The sequence below is a fragment of the Vitis vinifera genome, chromosome 13, assembly GCF_030704535.1.
Source record: "Vitis vinifera cultivar Pinot Noir 40024 chromosome 13, ASM3070453v1".
NCBI classification, from domain to species: Eukaryota; Viridiplantae; Streptophyta; class Magnoliopsida; order Vitales; family Vitaceae; genus Vitis; species Vitis vinifera.
The window spans coordinates 794,169-807,653 of NC_081817.1; the positions used below are offsets into that span (position 1 = coordinate 794,169).

At 34.4% G+C, this 13,485-nt stretch overlaps 2 protein-coding genes across 2 annotated transcripts; both read right to left on the reverse strand.

Moving 5' to 3' along the window:
- Positions 1-209: 209 nt before the first annotated feature.
- On the reverse strand, positions 210-2,565 carry LOC100267220 (zinc transporter 6, chloroplastic). The gene is made up of 2 exons (XM_002272813.5): positions 1,820-2,565; positions 210-583 (listed from the first exon to the last, which is right to left on the reverse strand). Exons 1-2 carry the CDS (start codon positions 2,501-2,503, stop codon positions 266-268), a joined length of 1,002 nt encoding a protein of 333 aa, XP_002272849.2. The 5' UTR covers positions 2,504-2,565; the 3' UTR covers positions 210-265.
- Positions 2,566-4,836: 2,271 nt separating this feature from the next.
- LOC104881092 (ethylene-responsive transcription factor ABI4) lies at positions 4,837-6,307 on the reverse strand. Its single transcript, XM_010659951.3, has one exon. The coding sequence runs from the start codon at positions 6,173-6,175 to the stop codon at positions 5,255-5,257; it is 921 nt and encodes a 306-aa protein (XP_010658253.1). The 5' UTR covers positions 6,176-6,307; the 3' UTR covers positions 4,837-5,254.
- Between the last annotated feature and the right edge of the window lie 7,178 nt (positions 6,308-13,485).

Genomic DNA, 13,485 nt, shown 5'->3' on the forward strand with positions numbered 1-13,485 from the left:
AAGTTTATTTTATTAATTTTTTTACTCTACTTATTTGTATTTTATTTTTTTAATAATTTTCATAATTTTTTAAAATTATTTTGAGCTCTTAAATTAAATTTTTGCGTATCACCCGATACCGATCCGAGATACCGATACCGATGTGCCTCAGGACCTCCCGAGTCAATGACCGATACCGCGACTTTGAACCCTGACACAGATTCACAATGCTTGAAATTATTCAGAGGGCACTGATGATATTGTTCCCCAAAGCACAAAACATTATTCAGACCCAGATGATGAGAAATGCCATAGAAGCACACCCAACAACAAAAAGAAAGAAGCACAGCTTCTTCATCCATGGCCTAGACCCCATCATCACCTTGCTGTAGAAGAATTCAACCGCTGTAAATTTGACAAACGCCATGTATAGCAGTATGCCAGACGCTAGAGACCCCGATATTCCTTCCATGATCAAGGCATTGGCGCTTCTGGGCTCATAACCAGTGGCTGTATATAATATCATGCCCAAAACCATCCCAATTGGTGCAGTTACTGAAAACACGATGCACATATATGCTGTTGTTCCGAAGTTCAAGCCTGCCTGTCATTATCACCACCACAATCACACTGTTTATAAGACTTTTCTATCTCGGGTTTTAAACTCTAAACTCTAAACTTGCATAATTATAAATACTTGTATTAAATCTTTTGGGCATAATTTTGAATCAGGCCACTATATAATTACCCTTCTGAGGTCCGAATTCAGATTAATTAAATGAAATTTATTGAGTACATTTAGGCACGCGGTGCTGAGGTGTAATGTGTAATGCTTTTTGATCAGCATGTACACCAACATCAAGGGTTTGGTTGAGTGGGGCGTTTCAACCCATGGCCTAAAAAACCTTTTGGGGTTAGAAAATAGGATTAATTGATTAACAAGATAAAATAATCTTCAATTTATAAATTTAACCTTTTTCATGTTTGATTTTAAAAAACATTTTTTTTGAGGTCTTTTAACATTTTAACTATTTAGATTTAAGTTTTAAAAGAAAAAAAATTATTTTTACAGTAAAAAATAAGGGTATTTTTGTTAAAAATTGATATTTTTTAGGTTGAAAATTATAGAAGATTGGACAATGTTTGAAAAATGATCTTAAAAATAGTTCTAAAAACAATTTTTGAAAAATAATGCTTATAATGTTTTATAAAATAAAATTTTATTTAGAACTTGTTTTTAATATATTACTATTTTAAAAATAACTTTTATATATAATATTTTATCTTTAGTCATTTTTTTAATTATTTTTTAAAATAGTCTTTAAAAAATAAGTAAAAACAATTAAAAAATATTATAAAAAAAAAAATCATGTTTTCTATTTTCAAGAATTAAAAACTGTTTTTTACTTTTAGATGGCCAAATACCTCTTTTTTTTTTTTCTTTTTTTTTTTTCTAGAATAGCAGGTACCAAACAATGCCTTATATCTACAATCATGGAATATTTCATCCCTATGATCTAATAACCCTAGAAAAATATGGCCTGTCTGGGTTATGATTCATGTTTCCACTATCCCACCTCAACCCACAATAGGGAGACAAATGGGTTTCAAGGTTAGTGGTATGGTGGCGTGGCCTAGCTTTCCGAAATTTTTTAATAGATGTAACGGCATATCAAGACAACCTAGGCTCTAACATCATATCGAGCTATGTTAATCTGACCAAACCTTAAACCATTAGGTAATGGAGTATCTCTAAAGCCTAAATAGTAATGTGTGAAATTTTAAGTTGTGAACTTGTACGTAGTTTAGGTAAATTAAAGAGTAGAATGATTTGTGTCACCTGTGCCATGCAGCCACCTAGCTCTATTCCTTCAAAGAAATGGTGAAGCACCAGGGCAGCAACCAGAGCTTTTACGGTGCAAAGGTTGTGAGAAACTCCCGTCATCAGCCCTATAATCACCGGGTAGAACACTACCCCAATCTCCAAAACTTGAGCAACCAGCCTCTGCTTCAGTTTCGCCATCTCCTCCGCTTGCCGATCATGCCACCCCATTATCCCCATTTCAAATTGAGTAGTCACAGTTTTCTTCCCATCAGAAGAAGAATCCTCGTGTGTCTTCACGGGCGCATAGTGACTGCTCTTATCATTCCCATAACAACTCTGCATGATATCCACCAGCAATGCCGTGACTGCTCCGATGATCGGAACAATACCCGAGAAGGGTAAGTCCTTCCATGGACGGAGGGACACGACTTGGCAGTCGGAGAGGGAATCAAATGAACGAGGAAGGACATGGACAAGTGAAATAGAGAGAATTACACCAGCTGCCAAGCATTTGATAGCTAGAAGAAGTTTACTGTGAATGGGCTTCCAGTGAATGAAATGAGAGAAAATCAAAGGTGAAGAGATGCTCACAATGCTGGTTCCAAGCATTACAGCCATCACTATGAGCTTGAGCTCTGCAGAGGCTTCACTGTCTTGGCATGACCATGATGGTGCAGTGGTCCTTGGCACACAAGCCATTGATGAAAATTAACTTGGCCAAGATCTAGAAGAAGAGAAATAGAGAAAAACTAGACGGAGGGTGATTGGGAGGAGTGGCTCATTTCCCTCAGTTCTACTCAATATTTATTGATGTAACAGACTCTACAAGAGCTTATTATTTAATAACTATTAATTATCACCCTTTACTTTCTTCAGCCTTTCCAATCAATGTTGTCTTCAGTGCACAGTACTGCTAAGAGGAATGAATGGCCTGTGAATCATAAAAGAGTGTGGGGTTCACCATACCAGGTGAGAAGAAGGTTACATATACAGAGGGACATGGAACAAAGGGGTCTTGAACTCAGCCATGGCACGAGTCGCTGACTCATTAGATATGCCGACTAAATGTACATGTTCTTTGACACCGTGAGAGTCTATATAATTTTTTTTCTAAGTTTTCCGATAAAGATATGCATCAAAAATCAAATAAAAACTTAATTTGATGTGCTCAGAGGGGTGAGTCAATCTCTATACCATGTTCTCATAAACCATCAACCTACAGTGAAACACAAAAAGGATATGCCTAAACATTATATTAGAATTTCTATAGATTTCCACAATGGAATAACTTCATTCTCTCAATTTTGTTTTCCTGGCTAGGATCTCCAAGACAACATGCAACTTCAAATTATCAATTCTTTTCCCAAATGGAAGGTGTACGTACTTGGAATCGAAGCCCAAAGACTGTGCCCCTAGAAAGCAAGATCCATAGGTAATATTGCAGATGAAATGGTCCCCCATGGAACCATACACCATTGTGAAAGTTCTTGTAGTCTTTTAATCTCTTTTTGCAAATAACTTGTTCGAACGTACAAAAAAGGGACTAAGGACTAACCAGAATTCCCACCTTATCGCTGAAAAGCACTTGCTATAAGTAAAGAGAGGGATTAAACCTTGAGACTTTACCTAAGTTTTCCTATCCCATTTCAATCAGATAGAAGGGAAAATCTTAATTTTTATTACACTAGCCTTATATATATAGACACACACTAAAATTTACGTAAATTCACAGCAGAATTCAATAAGAAAATGCCATATGTAATATGCATCAAACACTCTGAAAGCAGTATCATGCATAATGTACTAGGAAACTTCAAATTGGCCTAGAAAAATTATCATTAAAAACATGCATGTTAACTGCGTCTTAAATTCTTAACACTATGAACAACAAGAGTTTAGTGTATGTTTTGCAATGGCTAATCACCTTAAAGTAGACACTCCTCATTGATCATCTTTCTAATTATTGAGGTAATTTGCTGCCTGCAGCATTTTATGTAGAATTGCAAATCAGTCTCGATTTGATCATTTGAAAAACTAGCTTGACCTATGGCTAACCTTCATTTACCTACATTAAATGCCTCAACTAGACAGATATCAGATAGCATAACACTGTTAGTAAATGCCTTAGTAGATAGAGGAATATCTTCATAAGAGGATTTGAGAATGAAAAACAATATTTCAAATTTCATAATGGCAATTTCCAAAGTCATTTTCTAATCTATGAGGTTGTGTCATACAGGATATCAGATGGCATACATTACCATAATAATCAATACACCTGAAAATCAAGCACAAGTCATCAAAATGGAGTGTAGTACTAAGTCAATGAAGGCATTAAATTTCTTCCAATTAGTCTCCACAAGCATTCTACTATAGTATAATGGATACCAGTCTTCACTAAATTTCTTTGTATTCATCTTTCATTTGAGACAAACCAAAGGAGCCAATCACTTGAAAAATGAAATCACAAAGTCAATATTACTTCAAGTCATTACTAAATTGATAGATAATAGAACACATTACAAACAAGTACTGTTCTGTCATGTTGCATCAAGAAGACTCATTTTAAATGATAATTTCAAATAGAGAATGCATTGATCTCACTTTGCTGCCAGGCTTTCAAAAGCCCCCTTGTTTGAGCCATGAATTGATTTCCCCAGATGAGAAATCCATTCTTTGAAATCAAAGTATATATCACACTAGCTGAACTTATGCACAATCATGAATCTGTGCCCCCGCAAGTATTTAACACATAAACTAGATTCACAAGTAGGGCAATTCATCGATGTGACCGGCCAGACTGCCCTCATTATCAAGTTCTGAACTGTGAAATCAAAGCTAGATAATCGAAATGCCCAAATTACATGATACCTTCTATTTTCCACTATATTGAACTAAAAAAAAAAAAGGAGGCTAGCTTTTTTGCCATTAAAGAGAAAAGGGTACTTTTTCCCCTCAAATTAATTCAATAGCTTGCTTTCTTACATCCCAAACTACATATATAATAAGTAATAACAACCAAAACCCTAATACAGTAAACTGCAGTTTCCAATAAAAGACATAAAATCTCCATTACTGCATGAGAGGAGAGCAGAAGTAGGAAATCGTACCTCGAGAGCTCTCTTCCAACCTTAAGAAGACAATATCAAAAGCAAGACATCTAACTGTATAAGATAATCATCTCTTGCCCAAAATTAATCAGAAAAGCAGTATGCATGAACGAGCCTTGAATCATTGGTGCAGTCCCTTGTTGCCTTGTCCCCTCCATCCTTCAAATTTCAACAATCTAGTACTATACTGCCTCCATTCATACTATGAAAAAGACTAATACTAGATTATGAAGATAATCAATAAAGAGCAGAAAAGCTTGAGAGCTTGCATGCAAGCCAGTGCAACAGTGGAACAGGTTCGCTTGTTATTCAAAAGAAAAATGCTCGGTTTCAGAAACTCTCAGAAATCAAAGAAGGGATCTCCATAGTCCCAGATACATGAAGGTGGATACTCATCCTCGTCGTTCAACGGCCACAGAGACGGAGATCCAAGGCCGACGGAGAGAGCCTGATCCGGCTGCGCCGGTGCAACCCCAGGTTGAGAAGAGAGAGACAAACTCGGTCCAACTGAGCCCACCAATGAGTTGATTTCATCGTACAAACAATTTTGCTGATAAGGATGATGGTGGTGGTGGTGATGATGATGATTAGGGTTTGGATAAGTTGTTATTGTTGCTGTCGTGATGGGATCAGCAGCAACATTCATATCAGACGGTGGATATAGCAGCTGATGCTGCTGTTGCACCAGTTGCTGTTGACTCTGCACCACGTTTCCACATAGTACGGACGAATCCATACCGTGGCTGAACCCGTACGGCACGTATCCCCCCGCCGTGTGCGGGGTGGCAGAGGGAGAAGAGAAAGTGAGGCCGAACCCAGATGGACGAGGGAGCAATGGGCGGAGCGTTTGAGTGCCGCTCGACGACGACGAGCTTCCGCGGCTGGAGGACGAGGCGGAGGAGACGGACGGTTGGAGGTTGAGCTGAGCTCTGCTGCCGTAGAGAATGATGGCTGCACGGTCGTAGGCTCGAGCGGCGTCCTCAGCGGTGGCGAAGGTGCCGAGCCATTTACGCGTGCGCTTGCGAGGCTCCCGGATCTCCGCCACCCACTTCCCCCAACTCCGCTGTCTCACACCTCTGTACTTGAACTTACTGTTATCAGGCCCTCCTTTGCCCTTACACTTCCTACTATTCCCGTTGCTGCCGTTATCACCACCGCAACTGGTGGCGCCGGCGGTTGCGGAAGAACTGTTGCTGCTATTAGTCTCGTTAGAAGTGGTGGTGGTGGTAATGGGCTTGGTGTCTTGGTCTTCACAGTCCATAACCTCTACGCTTTAAAGCTTAAAACAAAACTAAGTAAAGATGGAGAGTCTACCTCGTTCTGTGTTCTCGATCAGTCGAAATACACGACTCTGTAGCCTGATTTGAATCTCATCTCTGTAAATGGTGGATGAGGGCGGTGGTCGTTTATATAAAACCTTTTTCTTATATATATATATTCAAAGAGAGAGAGAGAGAGAGAGGAGAGAGAGAGATTGCTGCTCTCTGAAGAAACAGACCGAACTCGTGCACATTGGGCAGGGGGGTTGTATATATATTCCTTTTATGGGTTTTTCCATTTTAGGTCAGATTTTTGGAGGTTCTCCATTTGGAAATTTCTACAAAATGAATATTAAATCACCATTTTGCCTTTTCTAGCATAATATTTATTCATTAAACAAATTTAATACTTAGAAACTCTTCTTTATAAAGAAAAATACTGTTATATCATCTTCTAACCCCTCTGTTGGGCCATTGACTTCCCATGATAATGGGATTACTAGGCTGTAAAGATTGACCATACTCAACTCTAATGAATTATTTTGTGTACTCATAATAGCTCTATTGACTTTAGTCATATCCCTCTACTCACCCAAAAAAAATCATTTCACCATTTCTTTCTTCTGAAAATTGTCCAAATGAGGTTTGGAACTTTTCCATGATCTTCAATCAATATTATTATATGTATATATAATAGTTGCTGTAAAACCATGGCAGCAACCAAGGTACTTCTTCTGTCTGTCGGCTAACCCAGCCCCTTGTTTTGCTGCTATGTTTTTGCTTTTCATTTCATTACAATTCCAGTAGTACTACCTTTTGGATTGTTACTTCTCAAAGAACTTGCTTGGTCAATAAGGTAAGACTGTAGGCTATGGGGGTGTTGCTTACTCATCATAATCATCATTTAGCCTAGTAACTTGGTGTGAGAGTTAATGGCTAATTGGCTATGGTCATGCGTGGTCTGAAGGCATTAAAGATTTTGAATTTAAATCCAATGCATGCAGCCACCATCGTCTAATATATATCACCCTTTTCTCTTCAATTGAATTTTTGCAGCAAAGCAGCCAGTTTAACTAGTTAATAAATTTAAACAGAGAAATTAATTTGAGAAAATTAAACCATTTATTTACATTGAACCCAAATCATCCAAAAAAAAAAAAAAAAAACCCATTTGTCATGGTAATGATGAGATTAATTTGTACTATTGTCATGGGCAGCAATTTTTTTACGACATATCCCTAAGTTTTAATAAGATAATTTTCAAGGTTTTGTAATCCTAATTAATGATTAGGTTACAGTGGAAAAGCTCCTTCTAAGTTTTACAGAGCAAACTATATATACATATCCCAGTTCTAAATAATTAGTTTTAACCCATCTGGGGTGGCATTAAATCAATGAAAGTATTCGTTGAGATGTGTCGGAGGGTATGCGTAGATCTCATCGTGCTGACTCCTGGGAAAAGGAAGAAGGTAGCGTGTGATGGTGGGGCTAGAATTTCTCCTTTTAGGCTTTGCAGATTGATCCTTTTTGGAAATGAGCAAGCTTTCATCTACTTTTTTTTGTGGATTCCCGGAAATTATTCGTTTCTTCACCGTCATAATTAGAAGCTTGGCAGTCTTCGAATTCATGGATCGATCCGTTTCATACATGCAGTTCACTTCAAGCATTTTGAGTGCAAATTCTCTCTTCATATCAAAAGCTTGTGAGGCTTTTTTTTAAATAAAACTTTATTTGTTTTTCTTTAATTAACACATTTTTTCGATAATAGTGGAAAAGTTTAGATCTAAATTCGGTCACTGTAAACGGAATTTTCTTGTGGTTTTATAATGCGAGCCTTCCAAATCATGAGCCATGCATATTCTACAAGACTAATTTACAGGGAGCTTTTTTTCCTTTTTACATGCATTTGCATTAATACTGTTGTTTCATAACTCATATATATATATATATATATAATAATTTTTTTGATGTATTCTTTATGAATTTTTTGTTCATTTATATAAATCTATGATCGTGGGGATAGTTAAAATATAATAGACACAAGGTGTGAAACCTTTAACAAAATTAACTTATTTTAAATTATTAGATTATTGGGATGGAACGATATCGCTCTTAAATCTAAATACGAGTCATTCGATTAATGATGGTAATTGAATATTATAAAAGACTTCCTATTTATTGTATTTGAATCTGTTTTCAAATGAAATAATTAAATTTTATCTAAGAATTAATATTAAAGTTGGGATCATGAGTTGTAGTCACGGAAGTGACATGTTGGAAAAGGATCAAAGTCTTGAAAGTTCGGAGAGGGATGTCAAAAATTGATTAGTCAAAATCCCCCTTAGACGCCAATTAATATGATCAAAGCCAGGATCATTGCATGACAGGTTGATTTGAAGGATTAACTCTAGCCAGAAAATGAAACAAAATATGACCAATAAAAATGCAGTGCTTAATTCGGGGCCAACTTCTTGGACAAAACCAATTTGACTTTTATGATAATTTCCAAGGTTTGCATCTTTTCCTTGAAGAGAGATGCCATTTCACGAGTGGCAGCACAGAGCTGAGGCCTACAAATTTTGACCGACTTTTGCATGTCAAATAACACTTCTTGGCCATTAATGTAAGCTGTGTTGTTGTCTCTAACATCATCTCTATGGCATCTCAGACAAGTGGGGTCACATCTCTCTTCCTTTAAAACCTTCATTGATGCTTGCACATACTTTAGTTTTTGCTTAGTTCCTAGCCTTCCAAGTAGTTTCCAAATTGGTTGTTCACTCTTGGATAAAAAAAAAATATATATAAATAAATAAAATAATAAACAATGAAAATTAGTTTAAATTTAATAAATCATTGTTTCATATTTTCTCAAAATTTCTTTGTTTTTTTTTTCTTTTTATCTAAAAATATATGATTTTTTTTAAAACTTGTTATATTTAAGTAAAATTTACTGGGAATTGTTATATATGATTTTTTTTTTAATAAATTACTTTGAAATAAGAAATGGAAATAGAAAATTCATTTATTATTTATTATTCATTATTATTATTATTGTTATTAATTTTAAATTACTTATTTATACATGAGAACCATGAAAATAAAAACCTAGCTACTTTTATAATGTGAAAAGAAAGGATTAATTATAAATGAGAATGGCCCATGACTTTATACGAGTTTTAAAGTTGGAAACTTTATCTGCCCAACAGTGATGCACTAGGGGATGTATATGCTATGTGTCAAGGCCCCAGAAGGGCACATAAGGGCAGAGTCTGAAGGTGAGTCGAGGCTCACGTGACCTGATGAAAGGGCATTGGTCGATGATTGGTCGAACGGGTGAGGGGAGAAGAGCAGAATGATGATGGTGCAGTAGGTGTCAAGCACATTGCCTCAGCAGCTGCTGCTGCCTACTGTTTAAGGCTGAATTCAAGCAACCTAAAGAGACTTAGAGAAATGCATGAATTTGAAGACGTGGCTTTATAAGAATTGTGCAAGTAAAAGCCACATGTGGTGGCCACCCACACCCACTGCCTTGGAACTCTCAAACCAAATAAACAAAAGCCAAACCCAGTTGGACCCTCTCTCTCTCTCTCTTTCTTTCTCCCTCTGCCCTGAAGTCTTGTGATGTATTTGATTCTCAGTTTTGCCAACTTTTTATTGTTCTTTTGTTGTGGGCTGTGGAATATTAAGCATTTGGTGGGTGGAGGTGCTGTAAGGTTGGTGGGGAGCTGTTCCATTCATGGCCACAACTTCTTTATTATACTTTACACTATTTTTAAATTTGTTTTGTAACATCTTTTGTAGGTGTTTGAATTCTTCCTTGTATATGGATTAACAAAGACTAGTTGATTATGATTATAAGATGGAGTGCTTATGGAGGATAATGTTAAATACTAGGTGAGCTACAGAAAAGAATTGGACGGGATAATATTGATTGATCCAAGCCAATCAAACTGGCCAGTGCAGTGCTGCTGTATTTCTATTCTCTAAAATGATTCTCTGATCAGCTTTTTCCAAACAGATTCCAGTGAAGGAGATACATGCTTATAGTCTTACGCAAAGAAAAGAAAAATGTGAATGAAATTGAACAAACTACAATGGTTATGAGTGGATTTGTTAGTGTATTAGTATAATAAGATTGGGTTGACAATCTGTTTTATGACTTTATGTTTATATATATAGAATCGATTAGAGATAGTATAAATAAATATAGTCACGGAAAGGGTAATGACTTTTATAAACGACTTAAAATGGACTTTCGAAAATTAAAATTTGGGACATTATATTTTCATTAAAAAATGATTTTTAGAGAAACTTTCAAAACTATTCATTTTCATTTTTGGGTTCGTGACAAAGAATCACATCCTTTGAAGGTGTTAGGAGTCTACTAATGAACATAGTAGTGTTGTGTATGCGTGAGAATAGGTATAAATGAGAGAGAGAGAGAGAGAGAGAGAGAATCACATTCCTTTAAGGGGTTGAGACATTTTCAAAGAAATTACCATTCAAATATGAGAGTAGATGTAGGACTCAATGAGTAGTAACCACCAAGTAATTTTGTGTATGTATTTCTTTATAATTAGTAGATTATAATTTTAAGATCTTTGACCTCATATCTTACTCAGTGAATAGTAACCATCAAGTAATTTTGTGTATATATTTCTTTATAATTAGTATATTATAATTTTAAGATCTTTGACCTCATATCTTTTCCATCTACAAAGTCCTCCCGAGAATCTTAATAGGTGATTTTCTACGTATATTATTTATATGCTTATGCGCTTTGAATTCTTGAACTAGTTAGTAATTATTAATTTAATCAAAGAATTCTTCAAAAATAAAAATTTATAATCTTTGAGCAAATTAACAAAGGACTACCTATTCGCCTCTAATTCCATGAAATTGGATCTTAAAATTTTCAACATTGAATTTATAGAGAGGTTAAAAGCGAGAAAGGTAATAAGGAAAATATTTCAAAAATATAGGATGGGTGGACATAAGTTAAAAGAGAAAGCAAAATTCCAAAATCATATCTTTTAGATGATTTTGCTTTTAAATTCCTCCGGAAAAGAGTCCCCAAACTTTTTTTTTTTTCAAATTCTTTTAAAAATTTGAAATATTTGGCTAAAAAGAAAAAAAGGTTGTATGGGACTTATTAAGGACTTCAAGAATTATTAAAATTTTATGCTTATTCTTTTATGAGGTAGCGGCCATGTTTAGTTTACCAAAAATAGGAGAGAAAGCATAAAGGAATGAAAATAAAGAAGAAAGTAGAAAAAAAGAAAAATGAAAAATGAAAAATAAATTCAAATTTAACAAATTATTTATATATATTATTTTAAATTTATTTCACTTATTTTAACTCTTTTATATAAATATTAAATAATTTTAAAATACACAAAATTTTAACTAATTTTAATTATATTTTAATTTTCTTTGTCATTTTCTATTATATAATCAAATATATAAAAAAAATTTAATACTTTTTTATTTCTTTAGCATTTTTTGAGAACCAAATATAATCTTAGTGCTTCATAAAAATATTTAAGCAGTTATAAAAGATAAGAGAAAATTCAAATTTAATAATTTAAAATAGAAAAAAAAAAACTCGATACTTCTATATTGTATATAAGTATAAACTATCTTTAAACCAATTTTAATATTGAGTTTCTAAATAAAATTTTGTTTCTCAAAACATAGGTTGAAAATTCTATTTTAAAAATTGTTTTAAAATACCTTACCAAACCCATTTTGTCCCTTTCTACTAAATACCATTTAACAATGGGCCTATGTGATGGTAGCTAGGTCCAGTCTCTTTTAGACCCTAACACTTCAAGAATCTAGGTCATCTACGGAGCCATTCTTTAAGGCCCAAAAGTGGCCTTCCTTTTGTCCTCGTTGATTTCGGCCGCATAAGATGAAATCAATGAAAGAGAAACATTGGGCCCACAATTTTACCAATTGGGCCTTCAAAGTCTCCGGATATAGACAAGGAAAAGGGGAATCAACCAAGTCTAGGACGCGACTATCAAGGAACTTTGACCAAAAATAATTTATTTGATAATAAAAATTACAAAGTAGGTCCCTCTCAAAGTAATTATTGAATTAACGTCTCTTCTTGTTATAAAACCATAGTTGATAATTATCATTTTGATTTTTTTTAAATGGTTAAAATTATATTTACTAACTAAGATTTTAAATTTAAACTTAAATTATAGTCATCGATGTTATACTTTAAAAAAATTATAACCGTGGTTACTAATTGAGAACTCAAAATTCCTAATTAAGAGTTTATGTCATTTTACTTAACAAGTATTCCCATTACTCTAAAGTAAACCGATTACATTTAGAAAATAACTTAATTGATTTATGTATCCTCATAATATTATAAATAAGTAATATTGTTACAATAAACAAATAACTTAATTTAATTACTTCTTAATATTATTAACATGAATTTAATGATTATTTAATTTTGATTTGATACAATGATTATAAAATTGTGATATCTTATATCAAATTAGGGAAAAAGTTTTTAAAATATATATAATGGACTCGTAAGTATTTTTAAAAGTTGTAAGAGCCTGTATCTATATAAGAGGGAGCGATCATTAGAAATAACATCGAGATTGACCCTCTACTTGAGTGTGAAACTCACGCACGAGGAGTGAGTTGTTACAAAAAATACACCCTCTATTACGCATTAGCAAAAAACTTCTTATTTGTCAATTTTATCAATAAAGGAATATCAAATTTCGCCCGTTTGACCTTTTATCGTGACATTTTGCTGGTTTTTATATCAGCGATGTGGCATAAGCATAAACCATATCTTCAATATTCAATCTCAATCAGACGTTTTCCCATCTGTGATTCGGCTTATTACTAGTAGGCAAGCTCCAATCTCGAACCCAACTCAGCCCAGTCTAGACTGGGTCGAGCCCAGGCGCTGGTTGGCCCAAAGCCTGTTACACACCATTACTCAAAGCTTGGGCTCACCAAAATTCGCCCCAAAATTATTAGTTCCATAATATGAAGAAGAGTGCTTTGTACAGTTGCTTTCTTCCCACATTGGCAAGGGCTTGTGTCATGTAAGTGACGCAATTAATAATTATGTTAAAAAGCGTTTTTATTTTTTTTAATATTTGAAAGATGAAAATTTTCAAATGTTTAAACTGATAAAAACGTTTTTTAAAATCATTATAAAACAAACTTTCAATATTATTTGATCATTTTAACTAACATAAAAACGATGAAATAATTCATTTACCTATACATCATTTGAATTATGACCTACCCAACACAATTATGATTTATT